At 39.8% G+C, this 26,872-nt stretch overlaps 4 protein-coding genes and 1 non-coding gene across 7 annotated transcripts; all 5 read left to right on the top strand.

The window, feature by feature from the left end:
- Positions 1-1,498: 1,498 nt before the first annotated feature.
- mrps17 (mitochondrial ribosomal protein S17) lies at positions 1,499-4,222 on the top strand. The gene is made up of 3 exons (XM_044042510.1): positions 1,499-1,590; positions 2,685-2,830; positions 3,040-4,222. Exons 2-3 carry the CDS (start codon positions 2,708-2,710, stop codon positions 3,361-3,363), a joined length of 447 nt encoding a protein of 148 aa, XP_043898445.1. The 5' UTR covers positions 1,499-1,590; positions 2,685-2,707; the 3' UTR covers positions 3,364-4,222.
- A 65-nt stretch (positions 4,223-4,287) lies between these two features.
- Positions 4,288-11,653, top strand: LOC122779832 (protein NipSnap homolog 2-like). Of its 3 annotated transcripts, none has more exons than XR_006361609.1 (10): positions 4,288-4,445; positions 6,033-6,160; positions 7,109-7,154; positions 7,268-7,362; positions 7,682-7,752; positions 8,067-8,207; positions 8,316-8,347; positions 8,668-8,784; positions 8,947-9,033; positions 9,436-9,500. XR_006361609.1 is itself a non-coding variant. In XM_044042481.1 (10 exons), the coding sequence occupies exons 1-10, from the start codon at positions 4,354-4,356 to the stop codon at positions 11,197-11,199; spliced, it is 849 nt and encodes a 282-aa protein (XP_043898416.1). In that variant the 5' UTR covers positions 4,293-4,353; the 3' UTR covers positions 11,200-11,653. The 3 variants fall into 3 exon arrangements, 2 of the variants coding, with proteins under 2 accessions (XP_043898417.1, XP_043898416.1); XM_044042481.1 differs by lacking the exons at positions 8,668-8,784; positions 8,947-9,033 and adding exons at positions 9,734-9,817; positions 11,135-11,653 and having other exon boundaries at positions 4,293-4,445; positions 9,436-9,530; XM_044042482.1 differs by lacking the exon at positions 8,947-9,033 and having other exon boundaries at positions 9,436-9,496.
- A 724-nt stretch (positions 11,654-12,377) lies between these two features.
- cct6a (chaperonin containing TCP1, subunit 6A (zeta 1)) lies at positions 12,378-17,806 on the top strand. The gene is made up of 13 exons (XM_044042456.1): positions 12,378-12,616; positions 13,205-13,268; positions 13,816-13,950; positions 14,125-14,298; positions 14,369-14,472; positions 14,555-14,825; positions 15,153-15,235; positions 15,737-15,833; positions 16,146-16,293; positions 16,803-16,936; positions 17,055-17,157; positions 17,261-17,333; positions 17,428-17,806. The coding sequence occupies exons 1-13, from the start codon at positions 12,480-12,482 to the stop codon at positions 17,498-17,500; spliced, it is 1,596 nt and encodes a 531-aa protein (XP_043898391.1). The 5' UTR covers positions 12,378-12,479; the 3' UTR covers positions 17,501-17,806.
- LOC122780264 lies at positions 14,941-15,077 on the top strand. The gene has a single exon (XR_006361684.1). It is a non-coding gene; the product is annotated as a small nucleolar RNA SNORA22 (small nucleolar RNA).
- Positions 17,807-18,354: 548 nt separating the features above from the next.
- On the top strand, positions 18,355-24,189 carry sumf2 (sulfatase modifying factor 2). Its single transcript, XM_044042497.1, has 9 exons — positions 18,355-18,508; positions 19,540-19,684; positions 19,770-19,884; positions 20,071-20,115; positions 20,231-20,381; positions 20,583-20,638; positions 22,060-22,144; positions 22,334-22,475; positions 23,812-24,189. Exons 1-9 carry the CDS (start codon positions 18,454-18,456, stop codon positions 23,906-23,908), a joined length of 891 nt encoding a protein of 296 aa, XP_043898432.1. The 5' UTR covers positions 18,355-18,453; the 3' UTR covers positions 23,909-24,189.
- The last annotated feature ends 2,683 nt before the right edge of the window (positions 24,190-26,872 follow it).

Here is a 26,872-nt window from a genome sequence, read left to right as displayed (position 1 = left end):
TCTGTTGACGCATGTGTTTCTGGCTTTCTGCAGATCATTTTTCTTTTGCAGCACGTTTCTCGCGTTGCATTTGTTTTCATTTGTGCATTTGAATCTGCGGCGTTTGTGAATATGCAGCTCGTTTCTCCCTCTGCATGTGTTATGGGTCGCTGCAGTGCCACCATAGGCTGTGTTGGCTGCTAGTGTCGATGAGCAGTTGAGCCGTCCACTATCCAGTGGAGAAACATATTTCATGTTGAACAAGGGAAATAGTTGTATACTGTGTGAATTGTGTCAGCGTTCTTGTATGAAGGAAACTAAAGTTGTCTAATGTTGTAATTCTGGCAGAGGTATAGCAAAGCTGCACTGCCTTAAATGGGAAACAGAGACGCCGACCTGTGCTTTACTACAACATGCCTCTGATTAAGACCAGATTGGTCTGCCTGTGGTTGGTTCTGTGTCACAGGCAATTCCCTACTCAGGCACAAGACTGTTAATGTGGTGGTGAGATTTCAGAGCATCTATGTTAATCTCTCCTGCTTATATCTGCTTTAATGGCGATCCAGAGCCGTGAATTGTTACCAAATGACTGGATAAGATATTAATTCTGTATTCCTTTCATATAAGTCAGGCATGAAGAAATCAAAGAAAACAAAATAATGGAGGACTGACAGTACTCCTTTGAATGAAGGTGATATTTTTATCCCATTATCTCAAGATCATGAGCTGTTTTCTGAGAGTAAATTGGTTGAGAAAACACTAGTTCATTTTCTCAAGAGAACAGGGTGAATAATATATATTTTTTTAAGATAAGATAAATGTATCACTTGACTCACACCAGTTTTACTCTTTCAAGGAGAAATCTATCAAAGGGAAATGTGATTCTGTATTTATTAGCCTTCTGATATATTTGGCACAGCGGGTGGCACGTGGTTGATCGATCGCCAAAGCTCAAAGACAGGTTAGATTTTGTACAGACAGATATTCATATTCCCAATTCATGACGTTTGTGATCCCCTGACTTTACCTTTGGCACCATCCATTGGCTCAAAAGTTTAGTTTCAAATCTAATCATATTTCCAGCTGGATCTCTCATAAAGTATGAAACAATGAACAAGCACTGAAATTCCTTGGTGAGGTCGCAAACCGATTATTGTTAAATGGACACACAAAACCCACCTGTGGCGAGCCCCTGCAGCTCAACAACACTATACATTAATACATTAATTTTGTATTTTAATAATGTGTTTGTATTTGTCTTCAAGCTTAAATGGATCCTGGATTGAACATTTAAGCCTCTGTTCTGTTCTTTTCTCTTCCACCATCTTGTGGCCAAAAGTATGATTACAAAATTAATATACTGATTATTACTATTATTTATTTATTTATTTATATTGCAATATATAAAAGTGAAATCACAGAATACATTTTAACTAAGATTTTTTTTATATTTCTTCCAACAAAATAAGTAAATAAATGCTTCGCCATTCCGTGTAGCTCGACGGTAGCCGTACTTACGTCATCAAAACAAGCCGAGCTGAAGCAGCATGGAGGAGTTCTCTCATTGAAGGGTTTTTGACCTTTTAACGTTTCCCCTTTCGAACAGAGTCGGTGAGCTATTTATTTTTATTGTATGGATAGTCTACCTTCAGTGTTGTTTGTTTACGTGTCAAAAGAAGTCTTTTTTGAAGGAAACTGCTCTGGAGAGAGAATGTATTGTCACGTTGAGGACGCAGTAATGCTAAATGTAGCTGCTGTCATCGCATCTTTCTTCCATGTCAACCGTAACATGGATTACGTTACTGTACATAGTTGTAATTGTCCGTTTTATTACAAAGGTAGTATATACAACTCCAAAACAGAAATAATTTTGTTCAGTCCCCCAGAACTCCACCAATCTCCTTGACTTAATAACCTTGACTCGCTGTCCGTACATGATTCTTCTGGCCACTGTTAAAGCTCCGTTTAAACTCTTAAAAGGTGTTACCTTATATTATAGTTACAAATGTTATTATCAATGCTAATAGCCAATTTGATGTTTAGATGCTCGCTTTATGTTTATACTGGGGTGATAAAAATAAAGCTAATTTTAATTCAGTACTTGAATGTAATTTATGGGACTTGGTTGTACATTTCAATTTTATATGAGATAGTATGTGTTCTATTCAATTACATGAATACAGTAATACATTTTTGTTTGGAAAAATAGATTTAATCTGCACAAAAACATAAAATTATAGCAATAAGCAAGTCCAGTGTCCTGCATTTGAAAACAATAGGAAATCAGAAGTGTGTGTGTGTTATAATTGATAAATGTGATTGGATTTCTCAGAGAATGACTCATCTGACTCATTTTTTTTCTTCTAGCCTTCGACCACTTAGAATAAAATCGGTCAGTCTTGTATTTCACATGTTTGCAGGTTGAACTAGAAGTACTCCCCTCTCTGTTTTGGCCCTACATATTTAAAACATGCAATATTATACAAAAGGTTCAGCTAAAATATAAGAGGGAAAAAGTACAAAACTGAAAAATATATAAATGGATTAGACCAATATATGTCTTATATTAACCACATTCAGTATCAGTACATATATACTCCACTATAGATGTGTTTACTCAATTTAAGGATTAGACCAGACTTGAGTTTTAGTTCTTGTGATATCACATTTACATGTATTTCTTTTCTTGGTTTTCTGTACCACAGGTTTGAATCGTGTGTTTTCCAGAATGTCGGTGAAGCAGGCATCAGTCCATGCCAAATGGATTATCGGCAGAGTAATGGGGACCAAGATGCACAAAACTGCCAAAGTGAGAGTCACAAGACTGGTGCTGGACCCTTACTTGCTCAAGGTAAACTCATGACAGTATTCATTCACTGCTTATATATGTGGATGTAACATAGTGAATTGCCCAAACATGGAAATTATTGTCTTTATACTGGTTAGTTTTTCCAGATTATGTTTCTTAGTTCTAATTTTTTCCAGAAGCAAAATATGATTAATCCCTGTCCAGTGACTGTTCATCTAAATATGTGTTAAGATATCTTTTCTTCTCCATAGTACTACAACAAGAGGAAGACCTATTTTGCCCATGATGCTTTGCAACAGTGCACTGTGGGAGACATTGTCCTTCTCAAAGCTCTGCCGGAGGCCAGGTCCAAACATGTGAAACATGAACTGGCTGAGATAGTGTATAAAGTAGGTCGGGTGGTCGACCCACTGACAGGAAAGAGGGTTGCGGAAAGAGAGTTTCTGGAGCCGCTGACTGACCTTCCACTTGACATGGAAGAGGAGATGACATTATCAGAAAAACTGCAGGAGCTCAACATCACTGCGGCTTCCAGTGGAGCTGATTCCACATCAACACAAACTCCAGCTCCATGACAAAAACTCTTTTTAAGATGTTTTCATGTCTTTTTTTTGTTGATATTATTTGGCAGATGGATAACCTGAATACTTTTTCTTAGATACCTCCTAAGGTAATTTGAAGTCACGACACATCTCTTTACAATAAAATGACCACGAGTACACATGGTATCATTTACAGACATATGACCACTGCCTTTGTCTAATCTCAAACTAAATGTTGTTTCTTGTGAAAGACATAACAGTCATAATAACCTTTTAAACTAAAAAAAAACATTTTCAATGAATATAATTCATCATTACCTTAAAGTACACTTTGATTGAATTTCTTGGAAATTACATTTATGGGCAGAGGAAGAAATTGCAGTGATTAGATTTTTTTTTATGCATGACATGCCAGGAGACTCCGAACTGTCCAGGGTGTACCCGGCCTATCGCTGGAAGTAGCTGAGATTGGCACAGCACCCACCGCGACCCTCTGGTGGAGGATAAAGCGGTAGATGATGACTGACTGATGCCAGGAGACTCGATGCATTTCTATTTGGTGCTTGTTTGACTTGTTTTTCTAATTAATGATATGTATCCAGTATGTCTACTTAAATAGTAATATCACTTATTTGTCAGAAACTTGATATGTACATTTATTGGAATGTTATGCCTCTTGGTAGAGCATGTTTGATAGCAATACAATATAAATATTTTAAATGATTAGAAGAAAAGTAGAATTTTAAAAACTCTATAGGTGAATGAAGAACTGGTATACCTGGAGTTATATTACAAACACTTTGGGTAAAACTAGCACCGGCTTCTCCGAGTTTTCCATGGATCCCCCCCACAGCTTTGACCTTTCGGTTCATTAAATGTAATATTAAATTCATGGTGTCATGTTACTGTGGGTTCAGTGGCTCCTTCTGGTGCTGTCAGCCTGTTGCTGCTGCTGCTGCTGCTGTTGCTGTTGTTGTTGTCATCCACCTCCGGACTGACAGCACAGCCGCGGTCTGGGAAAAGATGGCGTCCCGAGTCCTTCAAAAAGTGAGCCGCGGCCTTAATGAGACGAAAAACGGGGTTCTGACGAACGGAGGAATCCCATTCGCCGCGAGGTCAGGTTATCTCGCATACACACGAGCCATGTTGGCGCAGAAACTGTGTACACTGTTGAACGTAGTGTTGACAACAATGTTAAAAGTCCTGCGTGCTAGATGGCTAAGCTAGCGTTAATCTTTGGACGTAAGTTACGCTCAGTGTCTGCGTGAAACGAAGTTATCTTAGCTCGTGTTTGCTAAGGATAACTAGCTCCCCTCCCTGAATAAGAGTTACAAAACAACTTGCGTATCATTTAACTTTGACAAGGCAGCAAGAGTTGTCCTTATCATTTGTTATACAGTTCTACAAAAGCAAAGCTGTCACTCTCCAAACTGAATATAACCTCAAGGTCAAAATAGAACAAATCTCTGCAAGAGAGTACTTGCACAGTTATTAATCATGGTGTGTAGTGTACACTACACCAGTGATTTAGCAGTTATCTCTTCAACCAAAACTGTCCTCAAAACTGATTTAAAAAGTCAACAAAAGTGTTTCAGCTTTGAAGTTGGAGTGAATGCAGTGACCATGTTTGAATCTGCTGGCAAACTGCCAAAGGGCTTCACCACTGTTACATGGAGCCCCTTTGGCAATTTTAAATTAAACTAATATTTGTAAATTACTTGATGCTCTGTGGGTAGAAATGTGCGTAGATGTCCATGCAGACTGACCCTCTAGTTATGTACATTAAATGCTCTCTACAGACTTCTAATTGCCCATTGCTGTGAAATCAAAACTGCTTCATCAAATGAAAGTCTGCTCAAAGATGGTAGGACAACCAAAAACTTAATGCATCATCCTACCACAATAACATGTTGAGACTGAACATTGTTTCTGACCCAAACTGTGTCATAAACCATGAATACTGACCATTAACATCTGGCCAGAGGTACAGGGTTCCACAGTTGATTAAAATTAGACTGAAAAATGCCTTTGTACACCAGTCAATCTTTAAGGAATTCAATATACTATCTATAAGTATATTTATGTAAGTGTTCAACCACTTTGAAATATGAACCATTTGGTTTCTCATGGCTTTAGAATCAGTCTTTTATATGTACTTTTGAAAAGGATTTGCAGAGCAGAAGTCGCAATCTTGCTCAGTCATATTTTCACAGCACCTTATACAGATATGCCTCTCAGGATTTTAGGTAGAAGCCTACATCGTAAATGAATGACAGTACATTTATCATTTGAAAAACATTTCCCCTGCTCTCCTGGTGCATAGAATTCATTAAAATATGCATTGAACAATGGCAATAAGGTACACTGACACACACATAATATGGCATATGAACAAAAAGAATATTTGTTTATTAAAAGATGTAGAAACTAATTGCAAGTCTTAGAACATAGAGACACCTTTCAGTTTGCTTTGTATAGAATTTCAGCTGTTTGCTGAACTAGAGGTTTTCTCACTAGACCAAGTACAGTTACAAAAAACATTGCTGTGGTCAGTGAGCAGGAACAGAAATTTAATTGTTTAGTCAAATTGGTTCAAGGACTAGAATTGCAGTTTTCTGTTGTTGATCATCTTCTTCTCTTTCTTCATTGTGTCACAGATGAATGCGCCTTGCATTCAACATTTGTATTTTGTGTTCCCATAGGGGCTTTTCTGGTGTTCGTGAAGACAGCTGGTTCAAGTCTCTGTTTGTTCGAAAGGTTGACCCAAGAAAAGATGCTCATTCTCATCTGCTCGCAAAGAAAGAAGACAACAATCTCTACAAAATACAGTGTATGTGTGATAGTGCCATGGTCGTATAACCTTGACTGTGTGTTTCAGTGTTGGATTCATTGACAGAATTTTTTTACTACTCTGGTGTAGTATACACAGACTATCGAGTACATACAGTAATAGAAGACAATTGTGCCAAGCTTGCAATATCATCAAACAAAATCACTTTCTTTCACTTCCATCCTCTTTACACTTGGCATTCAAATGTGTTGTCTGAGATCGTATTGCAGGGTAGATACAGCTACTACAAGTAAACTTGACAGTGGCGACAAAACTGCACAGACTCCTCCGCTTTCATCAGTTTTCTGCTTGTCAAAGACGACATCTTCCTCTGCTTAAAAAAAGCAAAGAGGAGCGCGAATTCACCTGCGGCTAACGTTGTTGCTGATGTAGCAGCACACAGAGGGGGAGGTGATGTAACGGGGTATGACCATGATCGGATTGCAATCAGATCTTGATGTGGACACTGGAGACGCATGTTAATACCAGGTGTAAATGCATGTGGTGAAGTGCTATCCAATAGCTGTCTTATCACAGAAAACATATTGAACATACATAACTAATAGCACAGCACACACACACACAGAATATATTAAACCAACACTGTAGATTTTACTTTGGCTATTTTATTAGTATTATATGAAAGAAGAGGGGACAAAAGGGAAAGCGATCAGAACAGCGGTCCATGAAAGTGCTGAGGAGCTGTTTAATCTCAACGTGGTGCTGCTCATCACAACAATGCACCATGAATTTATTAAGAAACAAAACTTAATAAAAATTGAGATTCGTTACTAGCACTCATTTTACCTCACTGCATGACTTGAACATTAACAAGAAATGCATTTATTGGACCTATTTTTGGACTTGGTTGAATTATAATTTTGTCTCATGAAATCCTTAGATGATGTATTATTTACTCAGGTTTCATTCTTTCTTTCTTTTTTGCAGTTCACAATGTCAAGCCCGAATGTCTCGATGCTTACAATGAACTTTGGTAAGAAGCCCCTGTTGCATTAATTGGGTTCATGCAGTGGTCTAGTCCAGGTGCTGCTCCTGTAATAATGTGCTGATCTTTTTTCATTTTACCATGTGTGTGTGTGCCCTTAGTGAGAATGTCTTGCCCTCCATTCACGCTAACCCTGAATACCCCTGTGAGCTTGTTGGCACCTGGAACACGTGGTATGGAGAGCAAGATCAGGCAGGTAAGAGCATGGGTAAATGTCTCAGTGTTACCTTTATCGACCGCTTGTGAATTTGCAATGATAAATCTGCTTGTGAACTGACTGATCAGGTAGTTTAAATGAAACACAGACTATTTTTCAAAATACAATATTACAATATCTAACCAGATGGTGAGTAGGCTCTCTTAATACTCTCTTAATGCCAGTTCCACCGTAGATAAATAAACAAACAACAAACAATTGTTGGCCTCAAATACTATTTTGCCCGAAGAATAACAGACACCCTGAAATAAATTTGAGAGCTCCATTATCTGTGGCTCTTGTGCTCCTTCTATTCTAGTTCACCTGTGGAGATATCGGGGAGGATACCCGGCTCTCACCGAAGTCATGAACAAACTCAGGCAGAATAAGGTAACAGGTGCTTGGAATAGTTCAGTTTTACTGGCATCAGTTTTATATAAATTAAAAAGCATTTGAGGTCACTCATCGAAGTCAGTGGGAACCAACTACTTTATGAGTCGCAAATAGACAGGGAAATAACCTCGTAATATAAAATATCAACATGTACATTCCCACTTAAACTTCATACTTAATATAAAGCAAACTCTGGTACAAACTTGAGGTCTTAATGAAGAATTCATTCCCAGGTTTACAATGAAAGCTCGTTGGTAGGCTGTGCTGGATTTACTCTTTAATGTGTTATTGTCATTTTGTCATTTCTTAAGGACTTTATGGACTACAGGAGCGAGAGGGGAAAGATGCTGCTGTCTCGTAGAAACCAGTTGCTGCTCGAGTTCAGTTTCTGGAATGAACCCGTCCCTCGTTCAGGACCTAACATCTATGAGCTCAGGTCATACCAACTCAGGGTAACTGTCTCATCCTGCTTCCTCTGATTACACATGAATATCTTTTGTATTGCAATTTGCAATAGTTAGCAGTCTGACAACTGATCTACCTTATTCTTCTATATTCAGCCTGGAACAATGATTGAATGGGGAAACTACTGGTAAGGTATAACTTTGTTCTTACCCTGTACATGTAGTACAAAGGTTATTTGAGAAGCTCATAAGCTTCCTCTCCATTCTAACTGTCAAGTTATTGTTAAGTTCCATTTAAAAAAAAAAGTCTTACTATTTTATTGGTTTTACAGATTGTAGCAGATGAATATGAGTCAACGGTACTTTCTTGACCAAAACCTATGCATGACTCCTCAGCATGACTACATATATCACACATCATTTTGTAAATCTCAAGTATAATTGACCTGTTTACCTTGGATTAAATATTAATACTTAATATATATGCGCTCATCTGCCACTTCATTAGGTACAGAGCACACTCAGGGGAAGTGGCAGGAGTGACACTCGCTGTGCTCCTCTGCTGGCCTGTCTGCCTCGGTGTTTAACGTGTTGTGCGTTCAGAGACGGTCTTCTGCATGTCTTGGTTTGTAACGAGTGGTTATTTGTTACTCTTTGTGTGAATTACTGTTGTCTTTCTATCAATCTGATCTAGTTTGGCCATTCCCCCTCTGACCTCTGGCATCATCATTTGTGCCCAGAGAACTGCTACTCACCGGATTTTTTTTCCCTTTTCTTTAAACCCCAGTAATGGTTGAGGGAAATTCCCAGAGCAGCAGTTTCTGAAACACTCAGACCAGTCCGTTTGGGAGCCAATAGCCATACCACATTCAAAGTAATTCAAATGATCTTTCTTTCCTGTTCTGATACTTGGATTGAACTTTAGCAGGTCATCTTGACCACCTAAATGCATTGAGTTACTAGCATGCAGTTGGCCACACAAGCAGTATACCTAATTAAGTGGCAGGTGAGTCTATATCTTGTGCGATTACATCAATAATAGCTGAAAATGATGTTTGTCAACATAACATATATATATGTATGTTATAAAATTATAAAATCTAATTTGATGTACTAATGAGAAAATGAATGGGATATAGGGGAATGTCAGTATAATTGGGGTTTTAAAACCTGCTAATAAATGCTAGGTACAATTCTTCAAGAAAAACCCTGTGTTTGGGTCTTTTTCTTGTGGTTTGTTTTTTCTTATCTGACCCACCTCTTTGGTGCTCTGCAGGGCGCGTGCTATTGACATTCGCCAGAAGAACCACGAGGCAGTCGGAGGCTTCTTCTCCCAGATAGGAAGTCTGTACACGGTTCATCATTTATGGGGTGAGCAAGGTTTCTAAAGTTCTGCAATTGTAGGTGGTCATTATATTGCATGTATTTACATGTAACAACTATTTCAGGTCATGTCGTTTATCTTGATAAATTAACTAAGCTCTTGTCTCATAGTGATGATCATTATGTGTGGCTTTGAGTAACAACAACCATTTATTACTTCAAAACCTGTCAAAAAAAAAACTTCATTTTAGCTTATAAAGATCTGCAATCCAGAGAAGACACCAGAAATGCAGCTTGGAACCGTGAAGGCTGGGATGAGGTTGTTTATTACACTGGTAAGTCTTACTTTGTCGTCATTACCTATATTTGCCTCATGGTAATACCAATAGCATGTGTCAAATTTTATACCTAAGGTATAAAGAGTAAAATTAGAAAATACCCAGATATCACATGCATCTCAAATGCAGCAGAACTTGAGTGACTGGTGTGACGCTATGCTAGAAATCTCTTTTTTTGTTATGATATTAAGTGTTTTGAAATGACCTTTGCAGGGGTTTTAATGATATAAAAACCTTCAGCATGCTTTATCAGCAGTTTACCATTAAGCCATGAAAATGTGAAAAGACACAGAAAAGCTCTGTCACTATTCAAAATTCCTAAATATAAGCAAATGAGGAACAGAAAGAGGAACAGACTCCTGCTGTGAGGCTGCAGGCACCACTGATCCAGAGAGAAATAGAAAGAGCAGGAACGCAGCTAAACCAGCTCTGTGTTTGCTGTACGTCATTAAACCACAACCACAATGGTGAAAATGTTGCCACTCTAAATGTTTGATACTGGAGAATGTACGTTTATATTCTGTACAAGAAAATGACATTTGCTTTGGTCCCCACTAATGTGCATGTGTGTGTGTTTGTTTACTTGAATTTTTCACATCTTTAGGACAATTTCTGGCATAAACACTGACCTTGTCATTTATGGTTTGGTTTGTAATTAGGTTAAGACTTTGGGTAATGCTTTGTCAGAGCTGTCCAAATGAATGCAAATGAATGCAGAGACGAATAGCTGTGCATACCTGTGTGTGTGTGTGTGTTCTCCTCCAGTGGATACACCCCAGTGTTTGAAACCTAGTTTCTAAGCACTTTTAATCATTGAAGTTTGGCATGGTGGTTAGCACCACATTTTCCTGTGGGGTGACATAGTCAGAAGTGGTATTTGATATGAGAGCACACTCAAAGCATAAATCAACTTGCCTTGCCCTAATACACAAACAAACTTATTCAGAAGGTGACATCTTGTGTAATTGTATAATGCACTTAAAATAAGCAAGTAAGTATGAGACTGAGGAGCGACGATCAAGGACGGATGTATGGTAAACATAAAGACGTATTACAAATCTGGTCCAGGGTAGATTTAGTCAATAATGGTTGATCATTTTCACTGACTCACTCTGGCTAAAATCTTCAAGCCTTGAACTAAAGTAATTTGGGTGAGAAGGGTGGAAACACGTTATGTCTATTTATTACAACAGTGCATTATTTGAAACCTGATTCCTCCCAGTAACTAATTCCATTGTGTGCATGAAAACAATGGGAACTTCAAACATGACACATAATTCTATTGCTAAGTGAGTTTCTTTTCTCACTCTACAGTCCCTCTTATTCAACACATGGAATCTAGAATAATGATTCCCATGAAGACTTCTCCCTTGAAGTAATGATGGTCATGGGAATAATCTCTCAACAGCCAGTGCAACTACCACACAGATCTGAAGAGAGTTTAACCAACCAGCGGAGTGTGAACTGCCAGGGAATTGGGCATAACATCAACAATGGTTTCATTTTTCTGTTTTAATTTGTTTCTTTACTCCCTTTTCCTTTGTGGTCTTAGAATGTCATAATTTAGAACATGAGCTTAAATTGATTATTACCAAAAACGTTTTTGTAGCAAAGTGATTGTGTGCTGAGATTACTGTTTTTCTAATAGTCAGATCATGGATAAACTCTCATTAACCCACCTGGAAGTGAGTGTGTTATTTTGACTGGTCAAATGTTGATCGTGAAGAAAACGGGGGACATGAGGGGTCATCTCTCAGTGTGGTAAAAGTGAAATGAAGTGTTTAAAGTGTGATTAGTTGTACATATTGAATTAAACTTCTGATGAAAATGGAACAATGCATGCCTGTTTTTATTCATTGGTGTATTGTGTGATGTGAAAGTAATAGAGTAAATACTGTACCTTCTAACTAATTATCAGCTTGTTTCAAGTAAGTACATGGGAGAAGCTTGCATTCAAGGCTTTCTGACAGAAAACAAGCTGACCATGCTGTTGTGTTGCCTAAAACTAAACAAAGTGTGACTGAAAATAAAGATAAAGAAAAAACTACAGATAGTAATTAAAAAACTGAAATGAGACAAACCCAACTGTACAGTCCTTAGTTTGACCCATTCATCAACCATCAACAGTATGCAGATGTTATTCAACCTCACCTGAATTCCTCTAGCAGTTCTGTCAACAAGTTAAGTATTCATTTGAGTGTATTCATTTGTTTTAGTTAATATTGTGTTTCAGTTGATGTTGTGTTTTCCTATCTGTGTTGGTGATGGACATCAGTAGTTAAACTATAAAATAATATACAAATAATACAATTTGGGCTTCAGAGAATAATTTTCTTATATTTTCTCCACCTCTATTATTTTTTAAAAACAAATAAACTGATATTCTAATAATGCCGCCGTACGGTTCTTGTATGATGGAATGGTGCCTTTGATAATGATGGATACTGTGCGTGAGCGGCCCCTGCTGTTACAGGTAGTGCGGCGCTTTCCAAAAAGTCCAAATCTCCGAGCCAAATCTGCTTACGTGAAGGCAGCACGAGAACACGTGTTGGAGCCTTCTGGAAGCTGACTCCCTTTCCGAGAGCGCCCGGGCCCGAGAAGTGAGCACTCACGCCGCGGTACCTTTTTATATCGACTTCGCTAGCTGTGTTGCTTCGCCATGTCTGCCGTGAAAGCTCTAAATCCCAAAGCAGAGGTGGCCAGGGCCCAGGCCGCACTGGCGGTTAACATCAGTGCCGCCCGGGGACTCCAGGACGTGCTGAGGAGTAACCTGGGACCGAAAGGGACCATGAAAATGTGAGTGCTGCCGGAGCCCTTTGTGCGGCACGCGTGCTGTGCTAACTCTTTAGCAGCTACCGTTAGCGTCAATTTACCGGTAGCGTTGTAGCCACGATGTCTCTACTTGGTAAGCTCTACTTTAGTGGTTCAAAGTGCACGAGCATTTCAGTCACTGTCACATGTATTTTTACAACTTTATACAGCCGAGGCCCACTGTCGCTTTACGGATTTTCTCGGGGCGCGTCGCCCAGCCCAGTCATTGTCATGATCCGCTTTGGCAGCTAGCGTTAGCACGTTGGCTTCAGCCAGGAAGTCACTGATGCTAACGCGATGATTGACAGGATCAGTGTACCCACTTAACGTATACGTTAGCATTACGTGGTTAATGATTAACGACAGTTATCGCTCAGTAAGCCAATTTTAATATGATATGTTACCAGGAAGTGTAAATCTGCCACAACTCTCAATGCAGACACTGCCGCTGTCATGTTCAAATCATGTCAGCGTGAGTGCTTTCACCTCTGCGGACCGTTATTAACATTACGCTTGATAGGCTGTAGTGGTCCAGCCTTGATTGTACCCCTGCTCTGCCTCTCTGACCCACAGGCTGGTGTCTGGTGCAGGAGACATAAAGCTAACCAAAGATGGCAACGTCTTGCTCCACGAGATGGTAAGAAAATGCCGTATTGTGTAATAATGAATTGCTTGTGCTCATTGCTCCTTATTGCTCTTGTTCCTTGTTGCACTTCTCTGCTTTATTATTGGACAGCGGCCACACCCAGTGTGTGATAGTGAGGGGATGCAAATTAAGCCCAAGTATTATGAAGTATGATAGATATGGTCTGTTACAGATGAGCACCAACAGTTTAGTACTTATCAGTTGTTGTTGTTAGGCAATTTAATTGCAACTGCTGAACAAAATTCTAGGGAAAATGCTGGTCAAATTTTTTGATTTGGATATTAGAGTTAAATCTGATTCACTGTGTGGGTAACATACTGTAAAGAGACATGCTTGACATAACTTGTCTGGAAGGTGTTAACTGCTTATTTAAAAAAAATGAAAGATGGCACTGGGCTGATATTAGATATAACCTGATATAAGGTTGTGATATTGCTATAGGACACAACATAGTGGTATAGAATGATATTTCTTTTTGACGAGAGTTGTACTGATTTTATTCCTCCTTTTTTTTAAAAAAAAAAAAAAACCTTTTCAGCAAATTCAGCACCCAACCGCATCACTCATCGCAAAGGTTGTCACTGCACAGGATGACATCACAGGAGATGGAACAACCTCCAGTGTCCTCATCAGTGGTGAATTGCTGAAGCAGGCTGACCTTTATGTATCAGAGGTAAAACAGAGAGGCTCTTAAAAATGTAAACTTTACAGCTCTGTGTTGGTAATTACTTAGAATGCGCAGTACTGTCCATGACAAGGCTCTTTTTAAAAATGTAGCCTTTCTCAATTTAACACGAGAGGAATATCAGAATCCATGTCAATATTCAGAATCCCTTTTTTGCTGCAGGGTCTTCATCCAAGGATCATTGTTGAGGGCTTTGAGGCAGCAAAAGAGAAATCACTGGCTGTTCTTGAAGAGTTGAAGGTGACTCAGGAAATGAACAGAGAGACCCTCATCAACGTTGCAAGAACATCCCTGAGGACCAAGGTCCATGCTGAGCTGGCAGACCTTCTTACTGAGGTGAGGCATAGTCTGAGCGTTATTCAGACATAATGTCAGGATGTAGTGGTGACAGTCTGTCTCTCTGTAGGCTGTAGTAGATGCTGTGCTGGCTATTGCCAAGCCCAATGAAGCCATTGACCTGTACATGGTAGAAATCATGGAGATGAAGCATAAGACCGACTGCGATACACAGTAAGTTTTGAGATGGACATCACTGATAATGCACTAGTGTGCAGGCTCCCCAGACAACTAAGGGTTTGTACTCATCTTTCAGACTGATCAGAGGTTTGGTGTTGGACCATGGTGCTCGACACCCAGACATGAAGAAGAGGGTCGAGGATGCCTATGTATTGACTTGCAACGTCTCTTTGGAGTATGAAAAGACGGAAGTCAACTCTGGCTTCTTCTACAAGAGTGCAGGAGAGAGGGAGAAGCTTGTGGCCGCAGAGAGGAAGTTCATCGAGGATCGTGTGCGGAAGATCGTTGCCCTAAAGAACCAAGTCTGTCCTGATGGGGAGAAGGGTTTTGTTGTCATTAATCAGAAGGTATGCCTGCAGATAATAGTGCAGTATTTAAATAGTTTCTGTACTGAATACATTGTACATTTCTGTAAGCTTTCCAATTTCTGTATATCACAAAATATTCTATGATCACTCTTAAGTGCACAGTGAACACCCAAGGATGCTAATGTGGCTCACCCTGGTCTTTTGTATCTGTGCTACAGTAAATCTGATCTGTACCTCTGCATTCGGGGGGCCCATTTCTCCCCGACATGTATTCAGCGGATCAGAATATACCTCCTGTCAACAACACTCACTGAAACTATTTGATATTCATAAGTTGACGTGTCATCTCTTGTTTCTCTTTTGTAGGGTGTTGACCCTTTCTCCCTGGACGCCCTAGCCAAGGAAGGTATTGTAGCTCTGCGCAGGGCAAAGAGGAGGAACATGGAAAGGTAAGTTATTTTTTTACATGGTGCTGTCTTTAGGGGTGAGCCAAAACCTAGGATATACCACTCAACAAATAGGGGGGGGGGATAGATCAGTTTAAGGTGTATAGTGTAAGAAAATGTGTCACTTATCACAGTCATTATTGGGACTGGAACACATCAGTGCTCCTACTTTTTAACAGTTTTACTTTAAGCCTCTAGCGAGTGGCCTTCTTTAGCTAAAATAATAACACTAATTTTTGTGCTGCTAAAGTTCTGTTTCGAAGCAGAACTTAATTATTCACGAGAACAAGGAAATCTGTTACCTTGCAGGTTGTTTTCAGCTCTGTTGGTTACTTTAAATGTAATAAGAAGTGACATGGCTACTCTTCTGAAGTCTTAAAGTCAAAAATGTGTTCACTGAGTCTGCAGTGGAGAAAACCAGCTTATCATGCAGCCCGACCAGCAGCACCACACTTAATAAATCATAATCTACATCCAACAACTAATGTATTGCTTTGTTGGCAGACTCTCCCTTGCTTGTGGTGGCATTGCCATGAATTCTGTTGATGACCTCACTCCTGATTGTTTGGGACACGCTGGCTTGGTCTATGAACACACACTGGTGAGTATCTTATCTGTATTATCTTGGATTTTCTGCCACCTTCCCTTCAAACTCTTGTGTATTCTCAATGTTTTAGCAGTGTTTTATGCATATGGTATTTTAGTTTCCTTGTAATATTTATATTTTTCTTATGTATATTTATACTTTTTTTCTACAAAAGCATCTCTTTCTACTTTATGCTGGTGTTTTTGAGTGGACAGCAAAGTAAGAATTTCATTGTACAGGGAAACGTGTTTCTTTACTGTGCATATGACAATAAACACTTTGAATCTTGAATCTCAGTGCTGTTAACTCCCATGTCTTGTTTTGCAGGGAGAGCAGAAGTACACGTTCATTGAGAAATGTAGCAACCCTCGCTCAGTTACCCTGCTGGTGAAGGGACCCAACACACACACCATCACACAGATCAAAGATGCTGTCAGGGATGGATTGCGGGCAGTTAAGAACGCCATAGAAGATGGTAAAATAAAAATATTCTTTTTTTTTTAATTTTCCTTTTTTGACAATCTTCTTAAATGTGTCTAAGGCTGTGCTCAGAATGTCAAGGTATATATAGGTATTGTTTCACAAACATTTCAAGCAGATTTCATTTTTGATAGCAAGTGATCAAACCAGATTTAGCTGTCTGCATGCAGTGCTTTGGTAACTTGGATGTTTTTTGTCTATCTTGTTTCTAATTTTATCAGTAATATCTAAAATTTAATTTTCTTTCTTTGGTGTTAAATTGTAGTTGGTGTCATTTGCACAGCGAACACCCAAGGATGCTAATGTGGCTCTCCCTGGTCTCATGTTTGTGCCACAGTGACTCTGGTCTTTACCTCTGCGTTAGGAGAGTTTCAGTCTCCCCTACATGTATTCAGTTGATCAGAACAAACTCCCTTTATCCACTGATGTATCGTGTTTAAAATAAATGACATGATTTGAGCTTCTTTCTTTATTTAAATCCCCTTTTCATCCTTGTCTCTTCAGGCAGTGTCGTGGCTGGCGCAGGTGCATTTGAGGTGGCTGTGGCTGATGCTCTGGTCAAACACAAGCCCAGTGTGAAAGGCAGAGCTCAGCTGGGAGTCCAAGCATTTGCAGATGCTCTCCTAGTTATCCCCAAGGTAAACCCAGCCCCACCCCCCACACATTAGGACATTATGATTGAAAATCATTAGATTTTGTTTGTTATTTTCCACACTGTGCCAACCTCTGATTTGAGTTGTGTGCTTTCCCTTGTAGGTTTTGGCCCAGAACTCTGGCTATGACCCACAGGAAACACTTCTGAAGCTGCAGACAGAGTACAAAGAGTCCGGTCAGCTTGTTGGAGTCGATCTCAGCACAGGTCTGACAGTGATTTTCATTTTTGTATTACAAGTCTGAATTGAGTTTTTCTAGTTTGAGGTTCTTTTACATTACAACCATGTTTACTTAAACTTCTTTTCCAGGGGAACCCATTGTGGCAGGGGAAGCGGGTATCTGGGACAATTACAGTGTGAAGAAGCAGCTCCTCCATTCATGGTGAGACTGCACATTTGTAAACTGATACAGATTCATTTGAAAGTGTTTTTTAATCTTTTTTTATGAATTATTATGTATGTGCTTTTCTTTACAGCGCTGTGATTGCCAACAACATTCTGCTGGTAGATGAGATCATGCGAGCTGGGATGTCTTCTCTCAGAGGTTAATGGTCAGCCAAAGAAGCATCAGCTGTTTATTATACGCGCTGGGATAGCCGTTTATCTGAAGGTCCAGTCAACGCGTCCCGTTCTTGGCACCCTGAAGCACCCCAGTCTGATGGACAGCTCGCTGTAACCATCACAGCGTCCACCAGTGTCCGTCAGACACCATTGTTCTGCTAGTCATGGTTTTATTTACATGGATTTGTCAATTCCTCCTACTGATTGGATTATTTATGAGATTTTGTTAAAAGCACTGACCTCTGCCACTCAGTTTTCTGTCTACCTATTAAAGTTTTCCTGGTTATTCAATGATTTGATAGTTTTTTCCTTGAGTGAATGGATCAAAGAATTAACTTGTCTTCTTGTCCGGTTTAACACAGCCAGGAAAAGCTGAGTAAACGGTAACACTGAATGTAAAGTTAACAAAGCAAAACATTTTTTATTTTGTTTGTTTCAAGGAACCATCAATAAATTCTCTATGAATGAGATAACATTGTTTTCAATAACTTCCATGTGGTTTGGCCTATTAATGACAAAGATAATGCTGAAATCTATTAAGATACCTTTTAATTTGATTATTGAGCTGCTTGTATTCCTACACTAATAGAATATTTTTTTATCTTTTTCAACCTGTAGAGTCTAAAAAGATTGCATCACGACAATAAAGAACTAAAGTGCTCATACTTAAAATGAATATTAATCTTAATTGTATTTTTTTTATGGCTTTATCTAACTTAATTCACTTAAATTATGGATTTGATGTAATCCAGATCCCTGGGGCTAAACCGGAAACTACGTACTAACTACGGAGTCTGTTTATCGTCCCACCCGTTTCCGTTGCTCCCGTTAAATCTGTCCGATAGTAGACAACGATTGAAGAGAAGTTCGTGCAAGTGCTGCTGATAGAGTATAGAATATATCCGCTCTTTAAATTACGTGTTAGCGTCGTACACGTCAGAATGAACTTTAAAATAGTATCTTGGATTTCTGCAATGTTTTTATTGGCAGCGACAGGTAAGAACGCACTCTTTGGACAGTTTTTCCCCCCCTCCTTTCAGTCTCTTTTTCGGTTCATTTTTCTGAAACCAACCCAACCTGAAAGAAAGTGCATTACTCCAAACAATTTGTACAACGTCATGGACTATCTGCAGACGTTTTACATGTGTATGTATGTCCTTGAACGTGCCAGTATCATCAAACTATTTTTCAAGCAAACTATGGATGAGAAAATAGTTGTTAATCTTTTTCTGTTGTATACAATGCTCACTGTTACTCAGGACTGCGGGCATGCTACCATTTAATTAAATGTTCGATTACAAAGTGCGAATATGAGACTTTTAATTTGATAATTCCTCAGCTGTAAAAATGTCTGATTTGCTGTATGATAGTACTAGTCATAGATATCCTGAACACAACCTGGTCATGGTCAGAATTATGGGAATTGTATTACATCTCAAAATGTTTCAATTAAAATGTGCAAATATGGGACATCTTAAATTAAACTTAAATTAAATGTTTCTAAAACTACAGTAAAAATGTCTGATTTGCAGTATGGTAGTAGTCACAGATTTCTTGAACACTGGTCAGGACATATGGAAAGTTTTGTTTTTATTATATCTCAAAGTTGATAATTTTCGAATGCAAAGTGCCAATATGGGACGTTCTCTCAAAATTTCTATAAAACTGTCCAGTAAAAATATCTGATATCCAGTACATTTGTAGACATCAATGTACTGAACTCAAGCTTTTCATTTTCATTCAGTACATTCAGAGAAAACTCTCTTTATTGCCCAAAGTCCAGTTATTCAGTCTCTGAAACATAGCTGTAATTGGGCTTTCAAATGTGCACTCAATGACACAGCGCTCTCAGTGTTTTATTTTGAAAACCGGATGTTGATATCCATACAAATCAGCTTGATGCATTGGATCACAGGCTTTTTACGATAAAAAGAACAACTGTATCACTCGGTTTATTAATCTAACCAGATTAATAGAATATAATTAGCATACTCCAAGCAGACAACCTTTCCTCTGACACACAACAGCAGATGAGATGGTGAATATACCAGGAGGAAAGATGTTGATGGGAACCAGTGCAGTCGATGGGAGAGACGGAGAGTCTCCCACCAAAGAGGTTGAACTGGGTCCTTTAAAAATAGACAAATATCCCGTCACAAATGTGGACTTCAGGTAACAAAAAAACTTTAAACTTGACATTTTGGTGGATACTAATTTGAAAGAAAAGCACCACTAACTTTGCCTTTACCCATCACAGAGAATTTGTGAGAGCACAGAAGTACAAAACTGAAGCGGAGACGTTTGGCTGGAGCTTTGTGTTTCAAGACTTTGTGTCGGAGGAGCTGAAGAGCAAAGTCACACAGAAGATTGAGGTACTGGGAAGGTTTATGTTGTAATGAAAGGACAAGGCTGAGAGAGATACACAATATAATAAAGAACCATGTCTCTAAGCTTTAGTACAAGAAGATAACATAGTAAAAGTATCAAATTTAATGTTCTTTTCATGGTATCTGTTCAATTATATAGACCTCTGTAAATAAATAACTTTTCACTTCCAGTCTGCTCCTTGGTGGCTGCCTATAGAACGAGCGTTTTGGAGACAGGTGAGGTTTTGCCTTGAATCTTTGTCCCCCCCCCACCATTTTCTATCATCTCCCAGAATGCATCACTTGGCCTCAACTGTTCACATACTTCTGTCCATATCTCTTTGCTGCTCAGCCTGCAGGACCAGGTTCAGGCATTCGTGAGCGCCTGGACTTCCCTGTGGTTCAGGTGAGCTGGAACGACGCTCAGGCCTTTTGCCAATGGAAGGGCAAACGACTGCCGACTGAGGAGGAGTGGGAGTGGGCTGCACGTGGGGGTCTGCAAGGTTTGTACATTGAATGCACTAACAAGCTTAGAATATTCATGGGAAAGGCCATCAGTTAAACTGAGACGGTACCATTTGACACTTTTGGTCACTTCCAGAACCACTGTATTTCCCACAACTACAGTTAAATTATTGTTTTGTGATACAATCATTTCATTATTCTGCTTTCCTCTTACCTGTTTCCTGCTTACTGTGTTTTAGGTCGAATTTATCCGTGGGGAAACAAGTTCCAGGGCAAGAGGACCAACCTGTGGCAGGTGAGTCTGCTCCATTGTGTTCTGACGAGAGACGCTAACTTTATTTAAAACACATTGAAATGAAGAAAATCCATTTAGAATAAAATGTGAAATATTCACAGGTGCGCAAAGAGGACACGCTGAATGCAAATGAGGTTGTCACTGACCTATTTTTTACATCTGGCTCTTTGTGTTTGGCACATGACCTTTTATTTAAGTGAGGGAGGAAATCACTTCACACACCACATGCTGTATTTACACACACACACTCACGTGATGCTTCCTGCTGCATGAGATCTAGTTGTGTAGTTGGCAGGACATCATGTGTCCTGATGTACTGAAATAATGAGGGAACAACTTGTCAAGTTGGCAGTAAATTATATTAATAATTGAGGTTTGGCTTTGTTCTGATTACGAGCAAAACCTCAAGAATTGACTGTAGTTAATTTTGCTAGTGTGTGACTAGTGTTGTTTTGACTTTTTTTTTGTTAATTAGACATTAGAGCAGTGCTTCCCAACGTGTTGGTCACAGCCTCAGACTGAGCTATAAAAACTTATTTTCTTTGTAGTGAGATAAGATATTAAAATATGCCTTTTTAATGATATACATTGTGTCTGTATCTCAACTCAACATGGGGCTCAGTTATGGTCAAAGGTATTATTTTTATTTTTTTATAATTTGTGTCTGTAATAATGAGTCAACTTTGCTTTTGTTGTGTTTTCAAGGCCAAAAAATACAAACAACAAAATTTGAAAATCATTCATCTACAAGTTTCATTTTCTCTTTTCATTCACAGCAGTAAGGACAGGAAATACAATGCTTTTTTTATATATATGTAACAAATTTCTTTTAAGATTGTACCTGTCTTGTGCGCAATTGATCCGCATATCAGACATTTAAATGACCAGTAGTCAAAGTCAGATTCTCAAATATTGAGTTATATCTAGTCGGGATGGGACGATACCGCTCGTTTTTATGTCCGATACCGATATAAGAAACCTATATTAGTCCAATACAGTAATTTTTTATGTACTATGAAGCTGTTAACAACACATTTAACGCTGAGTCATTTCAAAGACACAGTTCTCCAACTGTGTAATAAATATTGTTGTAATAAACAGCCCAAACATGACTCGGCTAAAATGCTTTTGCATGATTTTTATTTACAGTTTTACAGTCTGTGCATTGCAATGAAGCATGCAATGATTTTTGTTTTGTATCGTATTTTATCTGTCCGATATCCGATCCAGTGATTTTGACCAATATTGGACTGATACTGATACTGAACATTTAGTAGCAGTATGTCCTACTTTTTCAACAAGGGTACTCGCAGAGTTTTTAATCTCCAAATTACATCTCCAGTTAAAATCAGAAAAAAAAAAAATCTGTATTAGTTCATGTGAAAAACGCTTCTTTTTTTGGGGGGGTGCGTTTGGTTTAGGGATCATTTCCTGACGGAGACACTGCAGAAGACGGTCACCACGGCCTTTCTCCTGTCACAGCATTTCCTCCTCAGAACAGCTATGGTAAATATAAATAATTATACATTATATTAAAACAATTATTATTGATTAAAACAATTATTATTTATCAAAACAATTATTCCTCAATTACTGGGGACAGCCCATGTTCCATTTGATAGTTTGTAGCTTTGATAGACTATTTAGTAATCTATTTAAGTAAAAGTAATAAAGACCATGACATTGTTTCTGCAGGACTCTATGACATGATGGGAAACACATGGGAATGGACGTCCACGCCTTTTCCTGGAGCGAATCAGATGTACGTGCTGCGCGGCGCCTCGTGGATCGACACAGCGGACGGGTCGGCCAATCACAAGGCTCGGATCACAACCAGGTGGGTTGTGTGTACACACAATGGGGACAATAAGTGTTGGTGTCATTTTGTTCATGTTATTTTGGCCCATTCTTCCACACAAACTGTCTTCAAATGGACTCTGATCCAAGGGCATTTCTGCATGGAGTTTGCATATTCTCCCCGTGTGTGGGGGGGGGTTTTCTCCGGGTTCTCTGGTCAATTGGACACTTTCAATTGACCGTAGGTGTGAGAGTGGATGGTTGTTTGTCTTTATGTGGCCCAGGGTGTACCCCCACCTATCGCCCTATGTCAGCTGAGATTGGCCCAGCATGTGGAGGAGAAGGTGGTAGAAAATGGATGCATGGATGAAACCAATTGAGAGTTTCCTTGGCTGATTTTTCTTTCTGAAATGTCCTTCTGGTAGATGATGGCAGCAGATTCTTTTTAAGAATGTAGTGGTACATTTCTTCCTTCATCCTTCTTTCAGTTATATGAAGTCTGACAGTGCCATATGCTGAAAAGCAGCCCCCACACCATGATGTTTCCACCTCCAAATGTGGAATTGCAGGGAAATTTCTCCTCCAAACATGGTGTGTGCGCTATGACATCCAACAAGTTCAGTTTTTGGTCTCATCTGACCAGATTATGTTCTCCCAGTATTTCATAGGCTTGTCCAAATATTGTGCAGCAAACAAACCTGAATAGAGTCCATGATGTTTGAGTGCATTACTTGTTGTTTTCTAAGAAACAACTGTGACCAATGCCATTTGTCTGTTTAGCAACAACATGGTTGCGAAGGCCTTGAGTGAGCTCTTTTCTTGCACCCATCATAACATGCTTCTTGTGTGACACCTTGGTCACAAGAAACCTTTTTAAAAACCCTCAGTTCGGACTAAACCAGCTGATATTAACTTGCACTGATGGGGGGCAGTATTACTTTCCAAACACTGACAGATTTCAGCCGGTTTGTTGTGTTCCATGCCTTTGTGCATCTCCTTTTTTCGGCATGCGTTCAATACTTATTCCCTGTTTCATTTCATTTCATTTATTACACATAACTTAATTTATGTTTTGATCTGGTGAAGGTTTCTATGTCAATAGCCCCGTTAGACTGTGAAAAATGTTGATCTGTATTGTCATTATACAACCGAAATTGCGAGGTCAGCACACAGTGGACCTAACTTGACCTTGACATACATGTTTTGATGGTGGGAGGAGCCCGGAGGAAACCCACGCTGACACTGGGAGAACATGCAAACTCCACATAGAAAGGTCCCACACTGGGGATCAAACCCAGCACCTTCTTGTTGTGAGGCAAGTGTGTCATATTCTTGACTGACTGACTTAAGATTTATGATTGTGTGTTGTTGTGCAGGATGGGAAACACTCCTGATTCGGCCTCTGACAACCTGGGATTCAGGTGTGTTGTCGACAAGGGACAGAAACAAGGGGAGAAGAAAGCCGAGCTGTAGCAAAAGACAGAAAATATGAAATGACTTAACAGGTTTATTCATTTGAACTGAGCGTTAATGTTAGTTTGCAGGAACTGTAATGACTTAGCAGGAAAAAATAAGGGACCAATGAAAACTTGATGACAGACTTGACTGTTGATGGATGATGATGAAGAGATGACAGCAGTGTCAGAAACCTGTATTTCTCCCATGGAGAACTTAGTTTGTTTGTTTTAATTCATGAATTTGATAAACACAGCCTTTTATTATGATATCAAGAAATAAATCATTCCCAAAGGTTACTCAGTACTGGGCTTTTTTTAGTACATTAAAATAAATCCCCTGCAAACGTCACTTTATTCATTGAATGACAGAACGAGGACACTTTATGACTGTGAGCATTGTCGTCTTCCCTCCACTTCCTGGGATCTCTGTCTTTTGTTGCATCATTTTATGCAACGAGAGACTAAATGAGTCCATTGATTTAGTGAAAGCCTCTTCTTATCCCGTCTTATTTGTCTCCGAATACTGAAACAGTAAATGTAAAGCCAAGATTTTACTCATCCTAAGAAATGATGCAGTAGTAAGACAGACAGACAAATGTTATTTTTAACGCGGGGAGTTTTCTTTGCAATACCTATGTTCATGCCTTTATTTCCTCTACACTAGACTGAGGAAATAAACTCCTTATCAGGATGACCTCAAGATGCCCTGATGAGTCAGTATGCAGCAGCACAGATACTGACAGGAACCAGGAAAAGAGATCAGATAACCTCAGCGCTGAGCTCGATACACTGGCTCCCTGTAAAGTTGAGAAGAGTGATCAGGCCCCGTCATATCATACCTATCCAAGACTTGATTATTCCTCATTACACCTAATAGACGACTCTGCTCTGAAAATGGAGGCCTGCTTGTGCTAAAGTCTATAGTTTCACAGAACACAGGAGAGTAATACTTCACAGTGTATTTCCTCGCTACTAAAAAAATAGCTAATCTTTAAAAAGGAGTGTAAGAGTAGAATGGGAGGCAGAGCTCTCGAACCAGCTCCCATTCTGGGTCCAGGAGACAGATTCTCTTTCTATATTTAAAGTTCAACTTAAAAGGTTTTCCCTCCCTTTCTTCAGTTACATTACTAAGTCACTGTAGGCCACTGGAGGCCAGGAGCAGATGTCTTCAGGTGATACACGACCTTCTCAGAGTGTTTTGACCCTCAACCTCTACACTTTCTAGTTGGCGGGCCGGCAGTGAGTGGCCATCTGCTCCTGGCCTCCAGCTTACTCCACAATCAACACGAGGCCCGTTCCGCCTCCTCCCTCATCCTACGAGCAGCTTGTTTCTTGCTCCATTCGTCCAGACCCAGAGCTGACAACTGCTGCCATGATGGCTTGGCTGGGAAGCCCCTGCAGCCAATCTCCACAGGGAACAGCCATGCCTGCCAGCCCTTGTCCACACACTCCTGGACCAGGGACTGGTATTTCAGGGCCTTCCTCCCATGGCACGTTAGCTCAACCAAAATGATCTTCCAGTCTTAGGTTGACCACAGCACGATGTCCAGCCAGAGAGTTGTGTGCACCACCTCCAGGAACTGCAGCTTCCTTCCAACATCAGCGCTCATGTCCCAAGAGCTTGTGGCCTGCAGCAGGTTGGGCATTGGCCTGGCACTCAAAGAATGCTTCCTATCCTTGATGAAGGCAATTGTTCCCCTCTGGGTTGCACCAGACGACCTCTTCTGGCACCTCTCCCTCTCCAATCTGTCGGTGAGTGAGAGCAGAACTTTGTCGTGGAATCACCTGTGCCGCCCTTGGGTTAAAGCTGTTTTGCACTTACACTGTACGTGTGCCAAGTTAACGCGTCATCCTCCACCATTTCACTTAAGTTTGAGCACTTTTTGAATAAAATGCCAAATATTTGTGAGAACGAGAAACGAGAGCTGAGCATGACAGCTGAGAATTCAAGGAATCCTCTGGAATGGAAATGACTTCATCACACCAAAAACTGTTACACGTCAACAGAACGCGACCCCGCCTCCCCGCTGCAGCAGCATTCAAATTAGCTTCATAAACAATTACATGCCAAGACGATTTAAGTCTGGCAGGACACCGTGTGTCGCTCCATGGAATACAGTGTCACTCCCCTCTAAAACCACACCTAAACAGAATGTCACTGACTCACAAGGGAGTGACTGCATTAAAAATAAAAATACAGTGCATCAGTTATTAGTGTAGTGTTGTTTGTTTTTTTAAGTGACACCAGCGCTTCCCTAAGCAATTCTCCGATTTACCAAATTTACTGAAGCATATGATATATTCTAAATAAAAGATGTGTGCGTGGTTTTCTCCAGCTTCTCCAGTTTCTTCCCACAGTTTAAAAACATGCAGATTTGGGGATTAGGCACATTGGACACTCGCCTTTAGCCCAAAGTCAGCTAGGATCCTCATGTGGAGGAGATTTGGATTTTGGGCCATGGAAGTTTTGCTCAAACCTCTCTGGAATTCAGGCGTACAGCGGAAAACAGAAATATTACGTTTATGATCATTCATTGGTAACAGTGACAAAATATTTCTGTTGTTTTCAGTGTTGTGCTGCGTCCCCCTTTAATATTTAATACGTTTTGTTTAGTCTTTCCTTGTGTTGTTTTGTCATTGGTTGTCTTTTTGTGGTGCATGGTGACTTACTGTCATTGTACCAGAACAATGACAGTAAAGACTATTCTATTCTATTCTATTCTAATATGGCCAGATCAGGGCCTGCAGACCAGGTTTATCTGGCCCTCAAAGGAAAAACCAAACTCAAAAATCCATTCTAAAAAAGGCAGATTTATTGTTACATGCACGGCCTGTGTTTATTTCCCCTCTTTCTTTCCCTCACCTATACACTCTATAGGTTGATTGGTGACTGACAACTGCCTGTGTCTGGCCAATCAGCAGCCAGCGCACACACTCTACAAGAAGAGCAGCCTGGACTCGCCCTCTTGCACTCTCTCTC

This window comes from Solea senegalensis, linkage group LG13, assembly GCF_019176455.1.
Source record: "Solea senegalensis isolate Sse05_10M linkage group LG13, IFAPA_SoseM_1, whole genome shotgun sequence".
Classification (NCBI taxonomy): Eukaryota; Metazoa; Chordata; class Actinopteri; order Pleuronectiformes; family Soleidae; genus Solea; species Solea senegalensis.
Note: the sequence above shows the minus strand (reverse complement) of the source record. Positions and strands in the feature narration are given on the sequence as shown.